The sequence below is a fragment of the Ursus arctos genome, unplaced genomic scaffold, assembly GCF_023065955.2.
Source record: "Ursus arctos isolate Adak ecotype North America unplaced genomic scaffold, UrsArc2.0 scaffold_13, whole genome shotgun sequence".
Lineage (NCBI taxonomy): Eukaryota > Metazoa > Chordata > Mammalia > Carnivora > Ursidae > Ursus > Ursus arctos.
The window spans coordinates 7,328,917-7,356,889 of record NW_026622797.1 but is presented as its reverse complement, the minus strand read 5'-3'; the positions used below and the strand labels follow the sequence as shown (position 1 = coordinate 7,356,889).

Here is a 27,973-nt window from a genome sequence, read left to right as displayed (position 1 = left end):
TGCCTGCTCAGAGTGATTATGGGCTTAAGCCACGTAACGGATAGAAAAGGTTTAGTATGATGCCTAATACATAATCAACACCACAGACTGCACTGATTGCAATGATTAGAAATGAAACTAACTTCCTATTATGATTGCATTTCTCTTTTCCTTCCTCCATAGCCCTGGGGAATGTCACTTACTACAGTCACTAGCGGGACATGCGGCCTCAGCTCGGGAGCTGGGCTCCTCAAGCCCCAGGCCACGCCAGGTAGCGCTGCAGAGCTCTGCACTTAGACTTCCCGGATTTATCCACAGCCCCTCCACCCCCTGAGTCGTCCTGGGCAAACAGCTGAACCTCTCTGCCCTGCACGTGGGAGGTACTCTATCCTTGTTGAATAAATCGCCAAAAAAAGGGGGGGGGGGAGCTACTTAGCATAGGATCTCTGTTGCTTGATCCTTCTCTCATGGATCCAGTCTGGGATTCCATTGTCATCACCTGGGTTGACAAGGAGGTATAGTCCTTAGAAATATAAATTAGGAGGACGAAGATGCTCTTTGCCCGATCCTGAAAGCACTCGCTAAACAGCACTGTGGACACAGTGAAATCTCCCGGGTCAGGCCATCAGAGGGTGACTCCAGGCGAAGCCAGCAGCATTGGCTCGTTAAACCTTCAGGGGAAGCAGAACGTGCCAGCACGTGACAATGAGGAAAGGAAGGGGTCTCAGCAGAGCAATTCGGGGAGCTAGGCTTTGCCCTTGGGTCAGAATGCTAACCCCCAGGCTGAGGCACTTATTCTGAGTCTTCAAAATTCCTTCACTTTGACTATGCATCAAGGCCACTATCTGCTCACACAGCTGGAGTGAAGGAGAGAGTGCCAACTTTAGGCTCTTCTGCTTATGGCCACCTATATAGCCAGTTGTCTGTCCCCTCCGGGGAGGTGCTCACCACCTGGGACCTGCTAAGGATGCCGCGGAAGACCTTTGATGACGACACCCGGATTTCGGGCCGTGGCTCCCAGCAGAGGTATCGGCAGGTCCTGCCCGGACCCACATCTCAGCAGGAGCCAAGCCTGCATGAGCAGGATCGGGACGAGGGGCTTTGGGATTATCTAACAAAGACCCTTTCTGACGTCCTGGGGGAGGAACTACTGTGGCGAGTGAGGGAGTCAAACCTACCCACGACTGGAGAGAGTGAAAAATCAGTTTGGTTTGAAATGAGAAGAGCAGTCCTGCCATAAATCAGGCCGGGAGGAGAGACATGGTCCAGCCCGCTGCCAAGGTAACAGGTCGCAGCGTTTCTCCCAAGGTCATGTTGGAAAAGGTTACAGCGACCCCTCTTCTGATGGATCAGTCTCTTGCCAACGACATGTGCTGGCTGGGGGAAGAGTCTGTTTTGTCTCAGGAGGATGGAGCTGCCTCCCTGTCTCCATGGTCTTCAACTTCACCCGTGTCCCGGGAATTCAACGCCCTGGGATGCACAGTTTCTCAGGCATCTCGTAGCTTCCATCCTGTCTGCACGCACATTCCTTTGCTGAGGCTGTTCTGACAAGTTACTGAGCCCGGACCCTTCCAGAAAGGATTATAGACCGGCTTCTGCCAAGGTCACCATACTGTGAGCCCCATTTCTCAGGTCACAACTCCGAAGTGACTTACACATCCCGGAGTCCATTGCAAACGTGTATCGTTATTACAGCAGGAAAACTAATGTCTGTTTCAAGGTAGCACACATGGGTGGTGTTGTAGGCTAGGTGATCCAAAGCTTGCTTCTCTCTTCATGCTCAACTCCTGCCTACTATCAATGAAGTGGCCAAGAACCAAGACAGGGGGAGCACCAGGGGTGCTGAAGACAGGAGGAAGCATTTCCCAAGTGCAAAAACAAAACATCGAAACTCATTATTAGAAAAATCTTGGAATCTTGGACAATTCCACCCCATCCCCTTTATTCAAATGTTGTTCATGTTCTGAAGTTACCTATCCAAGTAGTTAACTACCCTAATGGGAAGAAAGAAGAGGCGGGCTGTAAGCAGGAAGGCCAGATGTTTTCTTTTGCAACTTGGCACTCCAAATGCCGACTGCCCCCTCGCCACCATGCAGCCTTGCCCCTGGAGCTGAGCGTCGGACAGACATTGAAAACCACGAGTGTTGCAGTCCGGAGGGATTAGATGGGGCGGCTCAACCACACAGAACTAGTTAGCAGCAGCGCGGAACTTGGCAGCAAGGCACCAGGGCTGGGGGGGGGGGGGGGGCAGGAGGGGGAGGGGCAGGAGGGGGAGGGGGTATCTCCATTTTGTTTCCTGTCACCAGTAGTCCTTTCCTTGCTGGATCATTAAGGTCATCTATAGTCCTCCTTGACCCCCACCCCACACCCTTTAAAAAACTCTGCCATTAATAGGTTCTTTTCATCTTTCTGTTTTGTTCTGTTCTGTTTTGTTTTTTAACCTGCAGTGTCAGAGGGGAAGAAAAACAATCCAGCCAGTCTTGGCCACCTTTCCCTAGATATTAAAAGGCACATCCTGTGCAAAGGAAAGGTAATTCAATTCTACTCCTTGCCCCCCTTCCTGTCCCTTTCTTCCTGCTCCTCCCCTTGCAGAAGCTGGCTCCTCCCTCCCTCTCCTCACTCAGCTGTCCTCCTGTCTTAGCCTTTCCTGCCTCTAAATCTAAGCGAAAATAAAATAAAACAATCATCCCAAACCCAGCCATCCAGATTAAATATGCTTTCAAATTGTTATGCATGATGTTGGTCCTGGCTTCCAGAATGAAATGCTCTGTGCTGCTCCTCTTGCTGGTAACCAAGCCGTCTTGGCTGCATTTTGTCTCTACGTGTCATTGACATCGGTGTGGCCTTTTGCACACCTGCTGCACCACACCGGGGCTGCTGACGACTCTGGATTTACCTGCTACAACACCAAGCTCTTAAGAAACATTTTAAGAGAAAGGGATGAGGACAGAGCTCTATTAGGAAAAGTGAATGGGGGTGGAGGAGGGAGCGGGGTCTGAGTCTCCAGGAAACAACTTACTCGGCCTTTTTTCTTAAAATATCAGTGACAAATGATGGCTGCTGCTGATTTCCTAAGGTTTAGAGTGATTCATACACCAGAAGACACAATTAAACCCCATGAACTGTTTTCATCTCAAGTTGGAGAGAAGAGGAGGAGGAAGCCAACAGAAGGAGCCTGACGTTCTCTTACTCCAAGCTGCCGAGGAGCCCATGACCTGTAGCCCGTGACCATCAACGGCCAGCAGTCTGTCTGTTACATGTCCTCTGTCGTCGTTGTGATGCCCTCAGGGTATAAGGAAATCTACGCCACAGAGAGCAAGTGAAAGGAGGAAGAGGAGAGCTGCCTTGCCGTGTAGCACGTTACGGGACCAGGGAAGGGGAATCTGGGAAAAGGATGAGCCCTGAATTTGTACGGGACTCACTACAATGAGGTGCCCACAAGCCGAACCCACGTTGCATCACCCTCTCCTTTACCACCTGCTCTTTTCTCAGGAGCCAGAACTGCTCCTTCCCTTCTCTATTCACATGGCTATAAAATGACTCTGTGTCTGCTCAGCCGATAGCCCCTGGAAGATCTGCTCTGGGGCCGTAGGCGCAGCCCACCGTGGATGCACCTGACGGCACAGCCCGTGGATGGATGTGCTGCCAGGCCCTTCCCCGAGGCTGCCCGTCCTTCTGTGACCCCTGTGCGGGGAAAGGCTGGCGGTCTTGGATGCTTAGTTCCTGAGTTTCATTTGGAATTATTCTAAAATTACTTAATCAGTTTGTGATGCATAAAAATCCGTTTTGCTTTCTGACTTTGTTACCCGTCTTCATTTCCACCAGAAACAAGGAGACTAAAGCACCCTAAGAATTTGACATGATCCTGCCATAACCTTGGTGAGTCTTCACTACCCACTACAAGCAAATATAGTACTCTTAGGAACTGGCATCCCGAATCCTACCTCTACCTCTTACTTGACTCCAAATGAGAAACGCACTTCCGAACCACCTGCTTGAAATTTGGTTAGGGGTAATGACAGCAAACAGACATGATTTCAAATTGCAAACTGACAGATTTTGGAATCTCATAGATGTGTGCAAATCATAAAAATACGGGTCCCAATGAAAAGTGCAATCAGCATTGCTTCGTCAAGTTTAAATTTTGTTTAAGTAGATACCTATTGCTAGAGTATGAAAAGACATTCAAAATCGAAAGGTATGGGGCGCCTGGGTGGCTCAGCCGTTAAGCGTCTGCCTTCGGCTCAGGTCATGAACCCAGTGTCCTGGGATCGAGTCCCTCATTGGGCTCCTTGCTCAACGGGGAGCCTGCTTTTCTCTCTGCCTGCTGCTCCCCCTGCTAGCTCGCTCTCTGGCAAATAAATAAATAAAATCTTTAAAAAAGAAATCGAAAGGTAAATCTCAGACAATCATCACCTTCCCTTGATTATGCAAACTCTTCTCTCTTCAAACAGCCACAATTCAGGCTCAGGCCACCTCCTACTGCCTCTGCCCTGCTCTGACAATTGTCCATTTCCAGATGCCTAAGTACCACAGACCAACGTGAGAGTAGAATGTATGACAAAGAAACTTGCATTCCGTACCATTGCATTGAATAGTTCTGTACCCAATATGCCACAGACTTGTGGATGAAAGATTCTTTTTTTTTTTCAGTTATAACTTGCCTTTATGATCTTAGGAATATTTTAAGACACATTTATGTAAAACACACTAACATAAGACATAGTGGGTCTAGGACTGATACCATATCAGAAATAGTATCAGACATACTTGCAAGTTCTGAGTTGGTGAGCGAAATCATGAGTAAGGATGTTTCTATCATTTTTTTTTCTCACAAGTTAGTATATTGAAGTTTAAAAAATAACTGATTAACATAATAAAAAATAAAAATAAAATAAAATAAAATAAATAACTGATTGGATCAGTAGTAATCCATTTGGATAATTGTATGCAGCTTGTATTGTTGTGATTCAAATTCAAATTTGCTTCATTTTAAGGGTTTCAGAAAGATAGCAATAAATTTGGACTCTTGGCATAATCTAATGGGGCTGAGATTTTTAAATTGCTTGATCTGAAAGAGCTCATATTGTTAAATATATTCACACCCATATATATAACTGGTAATGATATACTGTATTCTCTACCGAGAATAGGTACAGATTTAAGGTCAATCAACAACAAAACTCATCTCTAGACAATTCCAATATTCTGATTTATCCCCTTTCATTTCAATTTTAAAATTCAGGCCAATGGAATTAGTCATGCTTAAAATAGTCTAGTATAATCAAACACACAAACACATAAATCCACGTATATAAAACCGGAGAACTCTAAATAAGGCTGGTGGATTGTGTCAGTGTTGGTTTTCTTGTTGGGACATTATACTAGGGTGATGCAAGAGACTTCCTCCCGCTGGGGACAACTGGCCAAAGGGTATACGGAGCTTTCTGTGTTATTTCCTCCAATCCCACGTACATCTACAATTACCTCAAAATAAAAAGTTAAAGATGCAAGAAAGAGAACAATATATTATGTTGTCATTTCATTTTTAAAAATACGAGTATGTATTATGTATCTAGGCATATGCACAGAGACTCACCTGCATTCGTGACTGCACGTACGAGCCGTACATACCTAGATATTCCCTTACGCACACATATATGCTATTTCCCTGAGGGTAACTAAGAAATCATGAACGCTGAATGCTTCTGAGGAGGAAAACTAGAAAAGGGACAGAATGCCCATTTACTTTCTACGGGATACCCTTCCGTCCTGTTGAGCTGAATGGTGTGCTATGACAGTACTCATTCAGAAAATAATTTTTGTTCAGACTGAGGACAAAACAGCCATTTCAGACTTAAAACAAAGGAAGAGAAAAGAGCAAACAGCAGCTGAGGACACAGGAGCCCCTCGCAGCCCTACTTCTGACCCCGCGGCAGTGAGGATGCAAAAGAATACGCAAAGACTCTTACGGCTGGAGACGCAGTAGGACAGCCTGCAGTTGATCTTCCGGAAGAGCTGCTTGTTAATCGGCCAGAGAAGCAGAGTGAAGAGCTGGATGGCGTTGATTATTAGCCCCGAGGCGATGAACACGTAACAGAAGACGAGATGGCACAGGAACTGAGACTTCAGCAACCCGACGAGGTCCATGGTGTGTGGTTGCTTTTATTCCAACAAATAAATACTTGCAGGAGAATGCTTCCAGAGGGGAAAAAGGCCCGGCACACGGGGAAGCGTCTAGAATACAAACCAATGATACATGTTACAAAAAACCATACGTGCTTTTAGAGTCGGGGGGGGGGGGAGCTCTTAAAAAGATACTCTGAAGATTAAATGCATTGTGCCTGAGTTGATTTATTTATATTCAGCATTTACGTAGTGCTTACTTACGTAAGGCATGATGTCAAAACTTTAAAACGAATAGTTCCTTGAATTGTCCTAACTCCCTGCAAGGTAGTTACTACTATTTCAGAGGAGGGAACCGAGATCCTGAGAGGTCAAGCCACTTGGCCAGGGTTCCAGAGCTTCTACGGCTCAGGGGTGGCTGAGCTGGCTTGAGTCCTCGTGCTTGGCCACCATGCCAGCTCCTGTCTCTGGGGCTCACAGCAGCGGCTGTGTTTCTGGGCCTTCCCTCTTGCTGCCATCTCTGCCTGAGCGCCCACCCATCCCCTCCGCTTCTGGCAAGCCTGGTCTGCGTGAGAACAGGGAGATGCCTGGCATGGGCTCTACCTCCCAGAGCGCCCGTGCTAGCGTGCCATGTAGTAGCCCCTGCTGGTCCTTGTCCAGTTGCTTGCCTTCCTCCACTACACCGTCAGTTCTTTCAAGTACACGATCACCTTGAAAATCATCATTTTCTCCCCATCAATTGGAATAGTCGTTGGCACACAGTTGGAGCTTAATTAAAAAAATATATACATTTGTGGAACACTTCAATAGAGGTGGACAAGGGATGGACTTTGAGATATCAGCAAACACAAATAACCAACTATGAAGGCAAGAGAACCACCTCCATCACCCCCCACCCCCCCAAACACACATTCTAAAATCAGAAAGAAACTCAAAACATGCATAGCAACCAGACTCACAGCCTGGTAGTCAGTCTCCAACCCCAAAAAGGCATAATGATATGACTTTACAGTGTGGCAAATAAAGCCTTGGAGGGAGAGTGTAAAGGCAGGAGGTTCTCACACTCTGATGGGAAAATAAGTCAAGCTGAGGCAGGCAGACACAGCAGCCTGGTGCTCTGGAAGCGGATCTCACTGCAAACTTCTCCAGAAGGAGCTCAAACTTCAGGATGAACTCTCTACGGTAATGGTTGGGAGACCGTAGACTTCCTCAGTCTTTATTAATAACACCAAAGAATCTATATAATAGTTTCACATCTACTAAACCATTTTAAGCCTCACATGAGTCTAATGAGATGATATTATTATTATTCCATTTTTCAGAATAAGAAACGAGATGACTCACAGGTTGGGTGATTTGCCTATGGTTGTCACAGCCCATAACTAATCATAGGTCTCAGTTTTACTCCTAAGCTCTTTCTTGTGCACCTGCTTGGGTTGTTTTGCTCCAGGGGTATGAGCTGGGGGGGGGGGGTCTTTTGGGCTGTGCAGAGCAGCCCAGAGATGACCCCAGATGTAAAAGCTAGTGCAGCCTTCAGTGAAGTTCAGGGTCACAAGCTATGCTCAGAGTGGGGCACGGGACTTGCTTCTGGCCACCCAGATTGGTTTTGAGGATAGTCTTGGGCGGGAAGACAGGCATAAGGTGTGTTCTTCCAGAACGTTACACTTGCTTAGACAATCTGGAAGGTACACAGTACTCCCGCATGGTTTCCATACATTTCTGATGGGGGGGGAAGCGAAAAGTAACCTTAGGCCTGCCTTCTCTGGGGTCAGCTGAGACACCCCGCTCTCCCAGAAGCCCTGCTCTCTGGCTCAAAGCCAGGACTCTGCAGAGACAGATGCACCATATTTCTGAGCTTTCTCAGGCAGCATTTCCCACAGACATGTCCAGGCTGTCAAACTCCTTGAAACACAGCCGGTTCTAACATACTCCGTCGCTCTCCGAGGAGCAGGCATTAAGCTACACTCTCCGCGCCCTGGACTTCCAGGAGCCACACAGGGAGGAGTGATGTACGTTGGTTTACCGTTTGGCAGCAGTTATAGGATGATGTTGAATATTCATGTGCTTTATTCACTGTCCCTAGATTAGCCACTAAAAGCTTCCATACAATCTGGCCAGAAGAAGGATGAGTATTTGGCAAATCCTTTGCTATGCTGGCTTAACGCTAAGAAAAGGAAGTCAACTAACATTGGAAATGCAGGGGATTAAATGCTGCCTTCCTCAGTTTCCAGACAGCAGTAGGACGTTACAAAGAAAATGTAAGATTTTTTTTCCTTGTAAAAGACAAGGGACCACCATGTCCTTGAGTAAAACCCTTGTTAGTACTGCACGGAGCAGGGGTCTAACGCAATACTGGTAATGTTTAAGGGGAATCACAGGCAGGTGGGTTTTGGGTGGTTTGGTTCTGCCCACACTTCCTCAAATTCCCTTCCTAGATTAATGTGGTGGCTGAGTGTGGGTTCAACTGTCTGGGTTTGAAGTTCTACTGTACTTCTTATTGGTCATATATCTTCAGGTAAATTAACTCCTCTCATTCTCAGTTTCTCTATCTATAAAGAGGTATCAAGATTCCAAGGAGGTGGGACACCTGGGTGCCTCAGTTGGTTAAGCATCTGCCTTTGGCGCGGGTCATGAATCCCAGAGTCCTGGGATCAAGTTCTGCGTCAGGGCTCCCGGCTCAGAGCCTGCTTCTCCCTCCGCTCCCCGCCCCCCCCACCGTGTGCTCTCTCTCTGACAAATAAATAAATAAAATATTTTTTTAAAAAAAGGCATTCCAAAGAAGCTATTGTTTTTTGTTTTTTGTTTTTTTAACTTAAACTGATTCTCAAATGTATAGGCAAGAGCAAAATCCAAAACTAGCCAAGGAGTTGCTTGAAGGATGAGGTTAGCAGAGCCATGAGTTTGTTAAGCAATTTTACTGACTTAGTCTCAGGACTGATTAGTAAAAGAGACACAAGGCTAAAATATTTAAGAAGGTGTCAAGTGGGTGAATATATGTTGTGTGTCTTAAATTTATTCCAGATGGAAGTCTGGGGGACCGCCCTACCCATATTGAATACAGACGAGCTTTTTCTGGAATGTGGTAATCAGCCAATTTAGTGCCATACGGAGGAAAGATGGTATAAAGATCTTTCCAGTGGTGAAAGCAGGTAGAGTCAAAATATTTTAAAATATTTTGCCTCTTTCCCTCTCAGGTTGGTGACTACCTAGAACGTGAGGGGGAGAACCTTTCCAGTAAATTCACTTCAGTCATTTACGTGAAGCAAGGAAATGACAAAGAATTTTATTTTTCAGACGATGAGAGCAGTAATTCATGGAGTTTATAAATCAACAAATAACCACGAAGCCGTTGCCCTAGCCTATTCCTGTGAACAAAGATATTTCTTGTTCAAGGGCAACAGTGAAGAAGCCGTGTGCCTGAAAACCCCAAGCTGATATTGCCCATTATCTGTCTCGGGTTCTTGCACAATGAAGAGTCCTGGCCTGTACCTCAGGAGCTTGAGGTGGCCTTGAACCCGCCTGCACTCCCTTACCCGACCCTTACCCTCAGATGCTGGCTCCAGGCCCGTGAGGGGCAGAATTCAAGCCAAACCCTACCGGGCGTTCCCTTCCAGCCTGTATACACAGTGAAATCCAGCTGCAAGTGGGGAACACAGGTCATGTTTGAGGAGGGGACAGAGGGAGGAAGTGATGTGATCGGGGCTTGAAGCACAAGCTGGCTGTGGGTGAGAACAGAAGGGGGGGGCTCGCCAGATACTGAAGTTCAGGCCATCACCGTCCAGTGAGCGAGGGTGACATAGGAGGAACTGCGGACACGCGAAGACATGTTAAAGAGAAAGCACAGAGAAGAGGAAAAAATGCCAGGAAACCCAATCTGTATACATTATTTGAATTTTTCAGAAGGTTGAGTCTGATCCATGAGCTTAATTTATATCACCTGAAAATTACTGAACCAGCGTTTTAAATATAGACGAAAAGCTCCTGTCACCAGGAATCCTAAGTGGTTCAAGGAGAATAGGTTACTCCAAATTACCTTTACTTCCCAGCTACGGATGTTTAGCAGATTTTGAATTTAACTCATCATTTGACAAAGTCTCTGGCAGTCCTTGAGAGTGTTGTTGCCCATGAGTCTGTGTTAAATTGGTTCCCAGCTCTTTGAAAGAGCTGTCATTAATGTTGGAAAAGGCTTCTTAGTCAATGGAAGGAGTCGCCCTATGTACCACTGGGACCTAAAAAGGTCATTCATGATGGGAGACACCTAGGGGTTATGCATAGGGGATGTTGAATGACCGTGAACCAATTGTGTAACAGAGGCATTCAACCAGCGAGTACAGGCCTTTGAAGAATATTAGAATATATTGGGTGAAAACTGCGAACAAAGAAGCATGATTCAGGTTTGTAAAATAATAATGTGTATATTTATATCATTCACATCTCCATCTATTTCTATATTCATGGCCATCTATTAATAGTGGCTAAATTCTGGCAGAAGAATTATGGTGGTTTCTTTTTTCTCCTCTGCTTTATTATTCTTTTCTCTAATGAGAATGCGATCTTCCCCTTCCCGGGCAGAGAGGTGGATGGACCCATTCCCGGCCTGCCTTGAGGTTAGGTGTGGTCAGATGATGGGCACACGTGGTGCTCAAGGTGAGAAACTGCAGGTGGCTGATGGAGAAGACTTGAGGAGAAAGGACTAGAGTGTTGGCACCCCCATCCCGGGGAGCGCAAAGCTGATAATCCAGCCCATGAGCCACAGACAAGAGAAATTCTGCAACATGGAGGCCAGCGGAGTCCACCTTGTGTCCAAACACCGGTGCTTGGGAAGAGCAACACGGCACAGCCATTAGAGAGCAGGAAAGGCCAAGGGGACCTTTCAGGTCAGGCAGCTCTGGCTGGAAATCCAGGCTCAGCCACTTGACAGCTATGGAAGTCACTTCCCTTGTCCGTGAAATCAGAGCAGTACCTTCAACATGAGGTTGTTGTGAGGATCAAGGATAATCAAGTATTTGAGACACTTAGCAGAATGCCTGGAACACAGGGAGCACCCACATAATGGGAGAACTTTTCTGCAGTTGCAAGAAAATAAAGAGGCAAAGGGGAGCAGCTAAGATATATTACTTTGGCATTTCTGGGAAAGCACTGAGATATAAATCGACTTAGTTTTCCTTCTCACTACATACCTAGAGCCTGACATTTTCTTTAATTTACCTTCAAGCGTGTTAAAACATTTCCTCCCCCATCTGTTTTAATTCTAACCTCTCCTTTTCCACGAGTGACTCAGAAATGGGAAACGATGCATTCACAAAAGCTCACGTACTCTTTACCTTCTGAACTCTGGAACAATATTTCCAGGCGTGGGGATGAAGAAGCGGACCTCAGAATAAGAGAAAGAGCAAGCCGGCGGAATGCTCTCGCCTACACCGCGATCCCCACGCGGCACTCCTAGCCGGGAAGTGAGCGGACGCAGCCGTGCACACAGCAGCCTAGCCCGGCTCCCAGGGACTCCCGGAGCAGCTCTGCACGGCCAGGCGGACGGCACCATATGCTGCCCAGCCTCCGCCAGTGGAAACAGAAGCAAATAAAGCAAGCCCGGAATGTCCCCACGAGAGAATGCAAACTGCATCCTCCGCTAAATAGACACAGACCCCTTCCACGTAAAGCATTCAATTAAACAACAAACAGGAGAACCTTAGTTAAGACTTACAGATTCTGCCTTAGTCAATATTCTGAAACTATTAAATAAGCATGAACTTCAGTTACACTCAGCAAGAGAGAAAGGGGAGGAGCTCCTTCGCTAGCTTGTTTCTAAAGGTCTGGCTTGCTTGTTACATTTACATTACAGCACCGAACCAGGTCAGGGTTTTAGAAGAAGCAGAACTTTCTTCCAAAGAAATCAGTCCCAGTGAATTGCTAAAATAATAGCCATGACAAATTTAGTATCATCACCGAAATCAAAACAACCCCTTATTTAGACTCTTTGAATTCCAAATACCGGGACAGGTCACAAAACAGAAAAGAGAGAAAAGAAATGTAAATACTAAGCAAACAAACCAAAACCTATTTTTCATATTCCAAACTAAAATAATAATACTCTGTGCTGAAAGAGATGAGGTCACGTGGGACCCCTAGCCTCAGTGTGAGAACAACCACTCGGGCTTTTTAGAACGACCTTACACATCTTCACACCAGTCAATCTAGTAACCCAGCTTCTGAGAAAACTCTCTTAAGGACAAAATTAACTTTTAGAAAAATTCTTTCTGCACAAGGATATTCCGCAAGCATTATTTATAAGCACCTAAAATTAGAAACTGCTTACATTTCCGACATGAGGAAACAATAAAGTGAATTATGGGAAACCCACACGATTGAGTAAGTATCACTATAATAGGTTTGTAGTAAAATGAATATATTTTAAATATGATGAGATAAAGAACCCAAAATCACATATATATATACATATATATATATATATATATACACACACATATAATAATCACAACTTTAAAATCAAGTATAAAAAAAGTACTGGAATCATAGAAAGCCTTAGGAAAACACTAACAGCAGTTGTCTTTGTGGACACCCCCCCACACACATACACACCTCACACACACACCCCCAACACACACACACACACGCACACGCACACACACACTTAGACAAGTCAGCCAACCTGGAGTCTGGGCTTGGTCTGACTGTTTCAGCATCTTCATTAGGAAGAAATTGAGTAGGTGAGCTTTAAGATCCTTCACAAATCGAATAGTCTCTGATTCTAATACAGAAAACTGATGCCCTCACACACCAGAGTTTCCTGTTATTTCAGTGGGGTCTCCTCAATAGTGATTGAGCGGATCCAGCTCCTTCTCTCTTCCTCGGCTTGCGTGTACAGAGGGGGCTCTCAAAGGGGCGAGGTTAACCGGATAAAAAGAAAAGGAAAACTACAGGGACTGGCAGAGAGTAGCACAGACTAAGCTAATGTGGGGCTAGCTGGTGAATTTGTCTCTGGACCAATATTTTCGGTCGGCAGAGCAGAGAATGCCTGGGGCCAGTGGTGGCCCCAGAGGAAAGGGACGTGGACGCAGTCCTAGGGGAAATGAGTGAGGGGTGTTCTGCTCTTGGAACGATCCGATTCTGCCTTCTCCGTGAGGTTGAATGAATTTAGCAGAGATCTCCAAGAGGGCAGCAACTAACTTATGGAAGCCTGAGGCAGCCACTTAGCACTTAGTCCTGACGAACAAGGATAAATTTAGTTTTTGGATTCCTGAGAGTTAGACTGGCCCAAGGCCCAAAACAAAACAGGAGAGAACGTATTCTAGACCAAATTTAACCGTCTCTGGGACCATCTCTAACTAAAATAGTCCTCAATTAAAAAATCATCCTCATCTAATGGTTTGGCAGAAGCCTATTAAAATTAGCTTGTGTGAAAATTTGATGGACCAGTCCTCTGTCCAATATCCCTGTCCCGTACATGACGTCCGTTAAAACAAACCGAGCTCCGAAGAAGTCATGAATCATACTCAACGCTTTCCTTACACCCTCTGATAAATAACCCAAGCCTCTCTCTCCGAAGTCTAATTTTAGGATAATAAAAACCTAAGTCTAGAGAAAATCGAGGCTTCTTAGTTAATATTTCATAGTTGGCTCTGAGCAGCTTCAATGAGAAAGAGACATTCTGAGGGGCTTTTCTGTCTAATCCAAGGAGACCAAGACTCAGAGGTAAACAGCGATGGAAAAGTTACCTGGGTAACTTTTTCGGTCTTGAGAAAAGAACAGAGATGGCAGGAAGTTAAATTAGATACTCTCTAAGGCCTTTCGTAGCTGCACCGAGCACAAGATGAAAACGGCCAGAGTTAAACAGGAGATGTTCCGAGCAGTAACCGACGCAGCAGGGTCCGTACACAAACGTCTCACACACATTATGTCATTCCCTGTGACAAAAGCCCACCATGCAGGGTCTTGTTACCCCCATTTTACAGATGAGGAAACGGGGTTAGCTAGACTAGGGAGCGTGCAAAGGTCAAAGAGTGAGTAAATGTCTGAAAGCCAGGCTGCTGACCTGACCGCTACCGCTGCTGCTGCTGGGAAGCCCGAGGTAACTAGACTGCACGTGAACTTGAGCCTTGAGAACACGTGCCGTATTTCAATTCCTGGTCCCATTTCTGATGTTGGGGTGATCATGAGTTTTGAGTGACTGCCCTGCCAGCTGGTCCTGCACAGCCTCAGTCACACCTTCTTTCCAGAGCGATGTCTTCCATTTCTGAACCCCAGCCCAGCTCTCCCACGGTCACAGGGTGCGGGGGGCTCTGACCTCACAGCGTGCGTGCCGTCTCAGGGAGCCGCCTGGCTGGTTGCGTTCCCAACAGCCAAGAGTGTGTGAACTATTTGGCTAGGCGCTCAGTGGAAAATGCACGGTTATATTATGTTCAATTTCTGGAAGTTTCTCAAAAGTCCAGTATCACGAAATCACGAAGTGAGGAAAACTAATCTTCCAAACGGGGAAGCATCGACATTCCTGCTTTAAATAAGGATATTCCAATTAGTAAGGAAACCTTTCCAAATAGAGAAGGAAAGCAGGACGGATGTTTGAATGCAAACTGTTGGCTCTTCAGCGGTTGCCGCTGCGGGGTGGTGGCCGTCAGTCAGGGATACACCTGTGATGGGGGAAATGTGTGGAAATACGTGGAAGCCAAGGAATAGTTGAGGCAGTTATCCCCTCAGGTCTCTCCAAGGGGGGAAGTGGCCCGGGACCAGCTCTGGGCCTACAGAAGCAGGCGTGAGGCAGACGCGGCACCAGCTGGCACCAGAAAACAAAAAAAGAGCTTTATTCAGTATATAAACCGCCTCCTACTCTAGTCCTACCATCACCAAGGCAACGTGGTCAGGCCTGTGGTCTTACGGTGCCCACTTCTCTCCTTCCCACGCGGGCCGTGACAAGCTGCGTGGCCAAGCCTGCCCAGGAGCAGCTCTGTGGGCAAGACACTGGGTTTAAATCCCCACTTACTGACTGTGTGACCCTGGGCTTCTCATCTCCGCCTCAGGTTCTGTGTCTGTGTAATGGAGGCAATAATCCCCTCCTTCCAGGAATGGCGTGACGCTTACATGCACAAAGGGACAGAAGGAAAGCGCCCAGCTCAGGCACGCGAGAAGGAGCTCCCCGGTACAAGCCGGCCGGCCCTCCCGGGCTGCCGGACACATCTCTTCCTCCTTCAGGTGCTTTGCCCAAGACCCCAGACCATCTACCATCTTGTCTTATTAACCTTTCCACTGTGGTTCTCACAATTAGTTTCTTTTGTTTGTTTTAAGCAATCTCTACACCCAACACGGGACTCGAACTTATAAACCTGGAGATCAAGAGTTGCGCGCTCTACCACCGAGCCAGCCAGGTGCCCCTCTTCTGTTTTAGTAAGAGTCCTTGTCTGGGCATTTTTTTGACATCCACACAATCCCAGATGAGGTGAAGTGATTTGTAAGACCCTCAAAGTCCACTCACAAGTTTTAATTAAATGATTTTGTCCCCATTCCTGTCCGAAAGGAAGATTGTTCCAAATCATTGATTCTGAGGCTTTCTTCAATTACTTATCTATCTAATCTGCATGGAAGAAATAAGCTGAACCTACGATATGGATTTTGCTTTTACGTTGCTGAAGAGAAATAAAGAGTGGTATTGACAAGATGAAGACCATGATCATATTGGTGTCCTCTGAACATACCAGCACTTCCCTGGAGCCTCGCAATAAGGAGCTGAGAACACGACCCTGGCGATATGGAATATGTTAAGAATAAGCCGAGAAAAGGTGTGGCTGCATCCCACCAGGAAGCAATTTGCAGGAGGCTGACTTCTGAGCAGGGTGACGTTGGGGCCAACTTACTGGTGCAACTTAGGTCACCAGCAAATCATGGTGCCTCAATTTTTTTCATAAAATCTGATCTTTAAGATTACAAACTAAATTAAAAACGAATAATAATGAAAAGCCTTTAAAATTAAGACTTACGGCAAAATTTAAAACTTTGTTGGAAATTTCCTTAAATGTATTTTATAATTTAATATTTTCATTCTCGATACCCATTGGGGGAGGGGGTACAACACTAATCTTTTCAGTATTTAGAAGCTCTAACCTTTAAGCAGGCTCCAGTTTGGCCAAACAACCCCACGTGGTCTGGGAGTGGCCGGGTCAGGAGACCGTGGGGATACGGATACTGAGCCACCGGAGATTGCCGAGCACATTCTCTGGCATTGATTTTCCAGTAAAGTTGCTAAGATCGCACAAATCTCTTCACTTATGCCGGCCTAGCCTACCTAGTCTGTCTGGGTCAATGGCTCTTCACCATTATGCACAAGACAGCACTGTCTGTGGCCATGGGAACAGGGCCTGTAACCAACAAAGGTCACTAGCCTCAGACAAATGGCCCAACTGCCAGTCCTGGGGAAGCTCTGAACATTAGATAGGAAATGATAAAGCCAAGATGATGTGAAGTGATGGTAGTCAAAGCTGGAAGGCTGTGTAGCAACACCACATGGACACGGGATTCTCTTCCACACAACAGCTAAGGGGCAAGCCCAGGCCAGGGGGCGCTACGTTGATTTATCTTGCATTGGCTGGGATCATCTGGATCAGAGCCCTCGTGACTCCAGCGGTGGTCAAAGACGGAAGTAGAGAGAGGGAAGCACCAGTGTTGACTTGGGTCTGGGTTGGACTCTTGACCATCCACGTGTCTGCATCACCTTGGCCACTTGGCCTCCAGGAATGTCAGTTTCCTCAGCTGTCAGTTCAATACGACCGATTCGCTCACCACAGAGAAGGGCGGTGGGAGAGTTCAGGGAGGGAAGGCATGTGCACGGGTTCTGTCGAGCCCGATTTTATGGCTCAGAAAATGGGAAATGGACCTGCTTCTCCACATGCTGTCAACCACGGTGCTTCGGATTCATACGCACGGCCATGGCATTAATACCCTAGGGTTTCGACCAGGGAGTGGGGCTTGGAGGAAGCACTCTGCTGGCTCTGTCATTACCAGTGGGGATCGTTGTGTGTGTCACGGGAGGGTTCCGTGAGGGTCCGCTCAGGGGAACTAATTTTGGGTGAAATAAGCAAGCGGTCTTTTTCTTCTGTGCCTTGGGCACCAGTGACTGGGCCCTTTCCTTGGTGGATCCCTCTCTGTCCTCCTCACTGCTCCATAAGTGCCCTTGATCCTTGAGATCTTGGAGGCCCTGTGGTTACCAATTCTTCCTTTTCTGGTAAGGAGTATGTGGAAGGTAGGAGATCAATAAGGCTAGATTTTAAATCTTTCATTTCTTTGATTTTCATAAAGGGATGCCGATGAACCCAGGCAATTTCCCTGACTTGATCCATGCATAATGGCCCCGAAGAGAGACTTATTAGAAAAGAAATGCACTCAAATGCTTTCCTGACATGAATCATTTATTGAAGACAGAACTGCTGGCTGTGAGGGCCCAAAATAAGTTGACTTACAGTATCCTTGTTTCTAGAGAGGTCTGAAATATGACCACAGAATATTGAAGTACTCAGACAGCAACAGTGCTTTTGGGGTCATTATGGATTGGCTATTCCTCGAAAAGTTTCATTAATAACAGCAGTGATAAACCATGAAGCAGAGCCTCCTCTCTCTCCTTTTCTTTTTCTCCTTTGGTCACAAAGCTCAGGAACAGAGCTCACCACTGCGTGGTGAGCGCAGTGATGTTCTTTTCAACTTCTGTTAAGTAGAATCCAGGACAGGTATTCTTGGATCTGTGCAAACATTCGTTAATCCATTAATAGCTTTATTCATTCATTAAGTTGTCCCTGAAGCTACTCATTCATCCATTCAGTTAAAGAGCCATTGATTCATATTTATTGTTATAACTTCATACCATTGCATTAGACTTCTGAAGGTAAGCACAGGGGATTCTTACAGGGCCCTCTCTGTGTCTCAGGTGGGTCAGTACTACGCTCAACGAATCACAGCACTTACTGAGTAATATTTCCAGGCCCAGGATGAACCCCCACCCCATCCACTTCTTACAGAGTAAATAGATGCTCAAGAAATGTTGACCCAATCCAAATCTCTAGATGACCTAATATAATTTGATCTTCACACCAATAACTGAACCATCAAAAGCAAACACAAAAGCAATAGTATGAAATGACAACATCCTACGTTTCTTTCCCATTACAATAAGCACAGGACAGATGACCCAACAATTTATTCTCCTTGCAAAAGCCATGCAGATAACCCCCCATGATTGCTCCCTAAGCCATCACGTTGTGTAACAAGCATGGAATCCTCTTCTACAAATGCTGAAATCGCATGAGGAAATACATCAAACTGACATGAAGACAACGAAAATGAAAGCAAATTACCTACTTAGACCCCATCAGGGGAGCTCAGATATTGGTTGGGGACCAGAGTGGACTGGGTTTTTGTTTGTTTGTTTTGTTTTGTTTTGTTTTTAAACAAAGACTCTTCTATTACAATACAAATCTAAAAAAATAAAAATACAAAAATAAAATAAAATACAAATCTGATAAAAGTAAAGGAAATTATACTCACTATGTAAGTCACTTAGCCATAGTCATGGAATATTTTTAAAGATAATTTCGCCCCATTATAACAGTAATTCACATTCATTATATAACATTTGTAAAGTTCTAAAATGTAGAAATTTTAGCACCTATAACCGTCACTGACATTTTGGTTTATTCTCTTTCAGTCTTTGGTGAATGCGTAGACTTCTCTTTTTTCTTTGCTAGGTACAACCATGGCAGAGGCCTTTTTGTTTTTAAATATAGTTGAGCACTTGGGTTAAATCAACTTCATATGTCCTTTTCTTAAGCTTTAGTGAGATCATCTTCAATGTCCATATATCACAAGATAACTCTTCTAGTTCTTATACTGGGCATATCATAATTATTATCGCCTCATTGTTGTACGTTTAGACTTCTTTTTGCCTTTTTAATAATAAATAAAGCAATGATTAATAATTTGGGGGGTAACTTTTCTTCTGATTTTTTACTTGTTTCCTTAGAATGAATAGGATTTCTGGGTTCAAGGAGCAAATGGTTTAAGGTATCTGGTAAATATCACCAAATCCGTATCCAAAAGGTTTGCAGTTATTTACATTCTTCCAGCAAAATACAAAAATACCCATCTCCTCACATGTCTGTCAACAAGAATTCTCACTTAAGAACAACAAAAACTAGACTCACTCTTCATATACGAAAAGTGTGTCTCATTGTTTTAACTTGCATTTTTCAGGATGACAAGTAAAGTGGCATATTTTTTAACATTCATTAAACTATTGCTTTTTCTTCCTGACTTGCCTTTTTATCTATTGCCCGTTTATCTCTTGCATATCGATTTTCATGAACTCTTCATATATTAAATAGAATAACATCTTTCTTATTCCATTTAAAATGACCATTTTCCCCAGTTTCTTTGCCCTTATTTTTAGCTCATTGGAGCTTTAAATTATTATGAAGTGAGAACTATGATTTCTTTCATAAAGTTTGAGCTTAGAAAGTTCGTCCTTCTACCCTTTTCATCCTGCAGAAAACATACGTCACTGTTTTTCATAACTAATTTTTATTCTTAACTATTTGATCCGACATTTGTCTATGATAATCCGTGAAGATCTAAATGGGTGTATTTCCAAATATTTAAAGAGTTGTATCCAAGGCATTTATTGAAAGATCCTCCCTGTTCCTAAGTTCATACTACAATCCCATCCCTTAAATAACAGTAAACAGGGAAGAAATGAACTACAGGGATCGACACTCCAACTACTCATTTTATAGATGAAACACGGGCCATCAAGAGAGTCAGGTGACAGGCCCCATCACTCACGAGGGTAGGGACTAAGCTCTGAGCACTCTTTCTTCCCTGGCCCTCCACCAGATGCTGTTTCCTCTTCCAGAGGCAGCAAATCTTACTGTGTACTACAGACCTGCCTTTACCAATCACTAGTTAAGAATCCATAGGAAACCGGGAAGCTGTACCTTGGAACTACATTCATGCCAACATAATCCCAGACGGGAATGAGGGAAACCAAAGTGGATGCTGAAGCCACTGCCTGGGCCTTACTCTTCCCATTCAGAGATCCAAGAAGTACTCTCAGCACTTGTAAGGGTCCTGCTAGCTCTGATATTGTACTTATCTACCTATAGGCTGCTTTCTGCAGAAGGAAAAAAAAAAAGAAGAAAGGAAAATAGTTCAAATTTGTAAAAGGACACATTACCAAATAGATTAGGGAATGGAAACCCTAGCACACACAGCAGGGAGCTTTAGTTGTCTTAACTGGTACATCTCAAGAACCCAGAATGGAACGCATCCAAGAATAGAGGGGACAGCAAAGCCTCACAAGGCCTCTGGGCCACTTCCTGCTGAAGGACCAACAGCCTCGGACACAGGGGACACAGGGGACACTAAAGGGAGTCCAGGGACACAGGGAACCCGCAGGGCCTCCTGGGACACAGGTGAACCACAGGGCCTCCTGGGACACAGGAAAAATTAGAGGGAGTCATGGGCAGCAGGCAGTGACTGAGGTAGGTCCGCCAGGATGGGAGAACTCTCTTTCCAACACAGACGCTTGTTTGATGGTTATTTTTGGAAATAGTAAATTAAAGTTCAACATTGTGAATGCCCAAATTTAAGGAATTGCTTAAGAAACTCAATGGAGGGGCGCCTGGGTGGCACAGCGGTTAAGCGTCTGCCTTCGGCTCAGGGCGTGATCCCGACGTTATGGGATCGAGCCCCACATCAGGCTCCTCCGCTATGAGCCTGCTTCTTCCTCTCCCACTCCCCCTGCTTGTGTTCCCTCTCTCGCTGGCTGTTTCTATCTCTGTCAAATAAATAAATAAAATCTTTAAAAAAAAACAAAAAAAGAAACTCAATGGATTCTTTGTGCCCTGATTAAGCCAGACTTTAATTTTACCTCTGCTCTTAGTTATGAGCTCCTTCAGTGTCAGGGACCAGATATATCATAAGAGAATTAGAAATAATTTTGAATTACAAATGAATAAATGGAAAATAATTATAAAATATCTAGAGGAAGCACCAGTAGTTTCGTTTCTTCTAAAAATTCTTCTCTGAGTAAATAATTAAATTGTAACAGAAAGACTTAGGAGGGCCAGGAAGCACAACAAGCAAGTATATTTAGTGACAAAAAGATGTTTACAATATGCGCAAGCAACAAAAATACATACAGCAGGAGACAACTTGTATAAGACAAGAAAAGTGTATCTCTGTGGTTAGGAAATAGTCTGGATGATAAGCCATCAAACTTTTTTAAATTTCTGAAATATTTTAAATACACGAAACATACAAAATATTTTATCCCATTGATATTTAGTCATGTTTGCTTCGTATTTTTTTTTAAGATTTTCTCTATTCAACAGAGAGAGAGAATGCACAAGCAGGGGGAATGGCAGAGGGCGAGGGAGAAACAGGCTCCCTGCTGAGCAGGACCCAGGACCCTGAGATCATGACCTGAACCGAAGGCAGATGCTTAACAGACTGAGCCACCCAGGTGCCCTGCTTCATGGTTTTTGTTGTTGTTGCTGTTTTTGTTTTTAAAGAAATAACCTGTTAGAGATATTGAAGCCACTTCTCCAGTTTGAGGTTGAAATTCATGTGTTTCCTTCTGTGTCTATTCTTCTGTATGTATCTGTATTCACAGACAATATGTTTTTAGTTGTGAAGATGTACATAAAAAATATTCAAATTATTTATGATTTCCATTCTACACTCGCTACTTTTTGAAATTTTATGCATCCAGTTTAGTTGTTTTAAGTGCAGAAAAATATTCTTTTGTATGACTATACCAAAAATGAATGTATTATCATATTGATGGACATTTAGGGTCTTCCCAGTCTTTTTCTCTATTACAGACAATGAATGGATTAATGACCACTGCAATTGGAATTGTTGCATTAGTCTAACAGCACGCCTCCAGCTTTCCCAGATATTAACAAATTGCTTTCCAAAATGGTTGGACAATTAACACTCCAGAAGGATGTTCTGAGTTAGAGATAATGGAAAATAGTAATTTTCTTCTTTATGCTGGTAAATACTCCCGGTAGAAGAGTGTTGGGGTAATGCATTACCCTACTTGGGTAATGTATTTTAGTTCAGGGGAAAAAAAAAGAGCTCAAACTTTTGCACCACACTTTTCAGATTACTTAAGTATGTTGTACATTACTTGGTATTGACTATGCTGTCTGATTTATCATGTACCCGTTTTATAGATAAGGAAATAGAGGCTCAGGGAAGTTCTACGACTTGTTTAGTTTGGGCCTTCAGTTTCTTTTTGTATCATTCCCATCAACCTACTCGACAAAACTACTGGGGGTGAAAAATAAGACAACTGGCTTGAAATTGTACAAAATATTATAAGGTGATTTATATACATGTATAATTCATTGGTTATCTTTTTTCATGGTTATGTCACTCCTCCACACAGAGTAAAAAATAACTAAATATCAGGGAATATGGGGGAAAATACATTCTTACAAAACTTCAAGGTACCATTTCAACAGGTCCTTCCCACGGACAGAAGTATAGTTTAGCAATGGTTTATTGCTGGGAGACTTACTCCTTTAATCCTTGATCTAAGCTTTATTCAAACAGTAATTTAATTCTTAAAGATCAGTAAATAGTGACTCAAATGAGAGAACAAAAAATGGATTCAATACAGAAAGCAAGTGCTTTTCGGTTTCAGATAACGCTCTTCACAGGACTTCCTACTTTCTAAGAAAGCAAATCCTGGCAGAGTGGAGAGCTCTGGAAATACAATGCCTGAACTCAAAAAGAGCTGGTGTCCTAAAACTGTTCGGAGAAAGGCACACACTGCGGCACCTGGCTGGCTCAGTCGTAGAGCACGCGACTCTTAATCTCAGTTCATGTGTTCAAGCCCCACGCTGGGCATGGAGCCTACTTGGGAAACAAAACAAACAAACAAAAAACCTAAATAAAAATAAAAGTTCTAAAAAAGAGAGAAAGAGAGGAAAGAAAAAGGCATACACGGCTGAACACACCCACCAAACCATTTTTACTATCCTGAGGGCCCTGCAGAGGTCCAGCAGGTTGGACAGGACACAGCCCCGGTTCCCTGTCATAAAACCCCCTGTAATCCCCACTACAGGAGCTGACTCAACAGCCCTTCTGATAGTTGCTTCTTCATTCCTTCCCTGTGGCATCCCATGCATAGAATTCTCCTGCATCAGGTCTCTGATAACACTTCGAGATAGGCCTGAATAGCAAACGGACTTGGATTTGAAGGTCTGAGACGTCTATGCGAAGTATCACTGTTTCCTTAGCCTCCTGACGATTTTAGGAGGTGAATGAAAAGCACCCGGCTCAGGTTCCCTAGATGTTGAATGGAGTTCCCATATGATCCCCAAATTCCAGTCCTAGGCATGTGCCCCAAAGAAATGAAAACATGAAGTCCACCCAAAACTTGTATACGAACGTCCGGCACAGTATTGTTCATAATAGCTAAAAACGCAAACAGCCCTAATGCCCATCGACTGCTTCATGGACAAAACGGTGTGTATCCACACGATGGAACATTACTCAGCCACAAAAAAAGAAGGAATGACAGATACATGCGACAACATGCGTGAGCCTCAAAGACATTACAGCAAGTGAAGAAACCAGTCGCAGAAGACCACATGCTGTGTGGTTCTGTGTATAGGAAAGATCCGGAATAGGCAAATCCATAGAGATAGAAAGTAGACTACTGGTTGTCCAGGGCTGGGGAGGGGGGGGAGTGACTGCCCCTGGGTACCGGTTTCTTCCTTTTTTTTTTTTTTTTTTTTTTGAGGTGATGAAATGTTCTCCTAAGTACACAGTGGCGATGATTGCACAACTCTGAATGATCACAAACCACTGACTTGTACACTTGAATGGGTGGGCTTTGTGGTAGGAGTTATATCTCATGAAGCTGTTTTAAAAAGCAAGACAAGCTCCTGGGTCTACAGATGACAAAATATAAGCATAGTCAGCTTTTACTCTACATGTGATATAATCACACATGTCCCGACGTTGTTGAAAACAAGGAACGGGTGAGTCCTGATTGGGGAAGAACAAGGGGAATTTCAGCCTGCAGAAAAGGCACCCTCCCCTCACCCAGGCAACAGAGCAAGATGGCAGTGCCCTGGCGTGCTGCTGTGATGTGAGTGCCCACCAGCACACCGTAGGGATGTATGTCTGTGACACTAGGCCATAAATAAGGGTAGGACGGGGCCTCAACTTCCATCCTAAGCGAAGCCCGTGGGCAAAGGCTGTAAGGATAATTACTACCCCTATATCTTCCGGTCAGTCTCAAAGAACAAAGGGAAATCAAGCTCAGGGATGCACGCCAACAGAAGCGATTGCCACCATATAGGATAATTAGGCTCCGCACTTAAGGTCCAGAGAAAATCTTCAGTGGGTCAAAAGTTTTGAATACCTGAGATTGAATACTCTGCTTCTGTTCGTTACTATCAACGCGACCCACTAAAGAACATAATAGACTATATTCGCTATAGCAGACTCACCATGATTAAATTCAGATGAGATTTCAGGGCTGAAATATGCGAAAGAGATTTTACTAGAGCTATAATGTCAGCTGCCCTTTAACGGCCAAGCAGAGCAGAAGCTGACAACGCTTCCCAGGAGCAGGACTCCGGGAGGCAGGGCCGGTGTCTGGTGGCTTACCCCCTCGCCCAGGAGCCAGCACGGGGCCTATGTGTAGTAGACACTTACGGAAAGAGTTTGTGAATGAAATCTGGTGAGTTGCCAAAAGCTTCACTTTGTTAATGAAATCAGTGGGGAGATAAATAATTGAGTAGAAAAAAATGGGTTCATCAATCTGCAACATTAGAATTTTTACATTTTTTTTGGTTGGAAGACAAATGAGCCAGGATAGAAGTCAGGAATTTGTGCTGCCTTGTAGTCCAGGTTTAGGTCTGAGAGACTTGCTCTTTCCCCAGAGTCTGAGTTATTCACTTGATCAACCCACAGCATCCAATTCCAAAGGTCTGCTGCGCTGTTCTGAGACACAGACACTGTGGCTGGGGACGGGTGGAGGCTGCCCGCCCCACTCTTCCTCCAAGCCCTTCCTGTGGAAGTCCGCGTCCCTCGAGTCGGATTCTGGGGATGGGGATGAAGCAGCAAGGAAAATGGGACCTATTTCTAATCCATACTTTGGATCCGGAATAAAAGCGGTGAACTTAAAACTGGTAAGGTTATCCCTCACCAGGTAAGTGAATAAACAAGACGTGCTCTATCCATACAGTGGAATCATGCTCAGCAAAATGAAAGGAACAAACTACAGACCCGTGCAACACACGGACAGGCCTCCAAAAAAGCTCTGCTAAATGAGAGAAGCCAGACGAAAACACTCTATAGTGAATTATCCCATCGATCTGCAGCTCCCAGAACAGTTGAAACTGCAGAAACAGACAGTGGATTCCTGATTACCTGGGGCTACAGGGACAAGTGAGGCTCACATGAACAGGAACCGGGGGGGGGGGGGGGGGCAGGTCCTGGGGGTGACCGAAAGGCTCTACGCTGGATTTTGGCGACCATAGCACAACGGTATAAACTGCCCAACTCATTGAACTGTACACTTAAAATGGGTGCATTTTATTGTATGTAAAGTAGGTCTCAAAAAAGCCATCCAAAAATCAGATGAATGAATGGAAGAAAGAAAAAAAAAATGGTTGAATTCCCAACAATGAAAAAGAATGAGAGGCCCATCCTTTCAGTTTGAGGAGCCGATTTAAATTAATTTTCTTCACAGAAATTAAAAAGGAATGTGGACAGGAATGAGTGAGAAAGAGATGTAAAATAGGAAAAAGGAAAGACAGCATGAGCTCCATCTTCTATTTCATAGCGGAAGTGAAAACAAGCCTGTTTTGTTGTCCCATTAGCTTTTGAGTCCAGCTGGTCTCCCAAGCCCCAGCTCCACTATCATACACACAAAGATGTGAGCATACATTCTGTGATCTTTTTACTTCAATAAAAATAACACCTTTGCTCCACCATTTTCCCAGTTGACTCGCCCAATAATGGTATCAACAAAATAAGTTAAGCCAACTCAGCATAGCTTAGCGTTAGTGGCTGCACGCTGGTTCCATGTGATTGTTTATTAGTTACTAAATTGAAACCTTTGGGACAAGTCCTGCATACCAGACTAAAGGCTCCTGTATTTACATCTCCCAACTTTTGGAAACAGGGAATTTTGTTTGTCTCCAGTCCTAGGATACTCTTCCAATTGCCCCATGAGATGCCAAGATCAAGAATGAGAATTCAGAGATGAAAACTGCGAATTCACTGCCTTCCTTAAAAAGTGATTTGTCTTGGGGGCGTCTGGGTTGGCAGTCACTTAAGTGACTGACTCTTGGTTTTGGCTCAGGTTGTGATCTCAGGGTCATGAGATCTAGTCCTGCATCGGGAGTCTGCTTAAGACTCTCTCTCCGTCTCCCTCTGTCCCTCCCCACCCCCACCCCGCCTCAAGTAAATAAGTAAATCTTTAAAAAAAAAAAGTGATTTGTCTTGACTGGAATAACTGAAATAACATGGCAGCAATTCCACCTTTGTATTTCTCTATCCTCCCCCATTTGAACACCAATTTCCCACAAACAGGGGTGGCGGAATCTCCACAAATACTTGAAAGTGTCTAACTATCAATTTTTAGAATTTTGTTTTTTATTTATTTGACAGAGACAGAGACAGCCAGCGAGAGAGGGAACACAAGCAGGGGGAGTGGGAGAGGAAGAAGCAGGCTCATAGCGGAGGAGCCTGATGTGGGGCTCGATCCCAGAACGCCAGGATCACGCCCTGAGCCGAAGGCAGACGCTTAACGACTCAGAATTTTGTTTTTTAAAAAGCGACCTTCTACTGAATATAAAATTGATGTTTTTAGTAGAAAACATCAAACACACATTTTTCTTCAGGTCTTGAGTCAGAAAGGCAATCAAAACAGAGAAAACCTACACACACATTTCAATGGACCCAGGAGAGCAATAATGGCTCACAATCACCAGAAATGATTTCTCTTATTTGAGGCAACTTCAGCCTTGGACTTTGGCATCTTCATATGCTGGAAGATGGTTCGATATTCCTCCCAATAACCATGGAAACACCGTCGACAGACAGCCGTTCTTCGGACTGGGTTTTAGTAAGGGTCAGTTTAAGGTGTAATCACATGGCCAGAGGTAAAGAACTTGGGGACAATGTCACTACAAGCTTCGCTAAGCAACACACCATCCTTCCTACACTGAGACGACCTGACGTGACAGTGGCTCGAGCGGTCGCCCCTGTGCTCTGAGCTGCTGGTGATCACGGCTTTATTTTTATGTAGCCATCTGGGCTCACACGGTCCCACTTTTGAAAAGCCGTCCGGAGTTAGGGCAGGACTGTAGTTTTCCCGTTCTACCTGGCACTCACCAACACCCAATAACCTCCCTAGACTCGATGCCATATGGACTAGATAATTTGGGGGGCCCAAGGCAAAATGAGAATGTAGGGCCCCTTATTCAAAAGGTATTAAGAATGTCAAGACAGTGGGATGCCCGGGGGCTCCGTCGGTGAAGCGTCTGCTTTGGCTCACGTCACAATCTCCTGAGATCAAGCCCCACATTGGGCTCCCTGCTCGGCGGGGAGCCTGCTTCTCCCTCTCCCTCTGCCTGTCGCTCCCCCTGCTTGTGCTCTCTCTCTGTCAAATAAATAAATAAAATCTTTAAAAAAAAAAAAAAAAGGGAATTTCAAGGCAGTGAACGCAGCATCTCACACCAAGAGCAAGTCCCCGTGTGACCTTGCCGCTTGCACACCCCCCAAGCTACGCCCACCCGGGGGCGCTCTGACCGGCCCAGTGGGCAGCCCCTCCACCTGC

General features: G+C 44.8%; 1 protein-coding gene across 3 annotated transcripts in view; it reads right to left on the bottom strand.

Annotated features, from left to right (window-relative positions):
- AGPAT4 (1-acylglycerol-3-phosphate O-acyltransferase 4) overlaps positions 1-27,973 on the bottom strand; it is a 120,492-nt gene that overhangs the window by 79,510 nt on the left and 13,009 nt on the right. For all 3 annotated transcript variants that reach the window (XM_026505176.4, XM_026505175.4, XM_057310909.1), the window contains exon 2: positions 5,952-6,216. In XM_026505176.4, coding sequence (XP_026360961.1) covers positions 5,952-6,129 — 178 coding nt within the window. In that variant the 5' untranslated portion in view covers positions 6,130-6,216. The remainder of the gene's footprint in view (positions 1-5,951; positions 6,217-27,973) is intronic.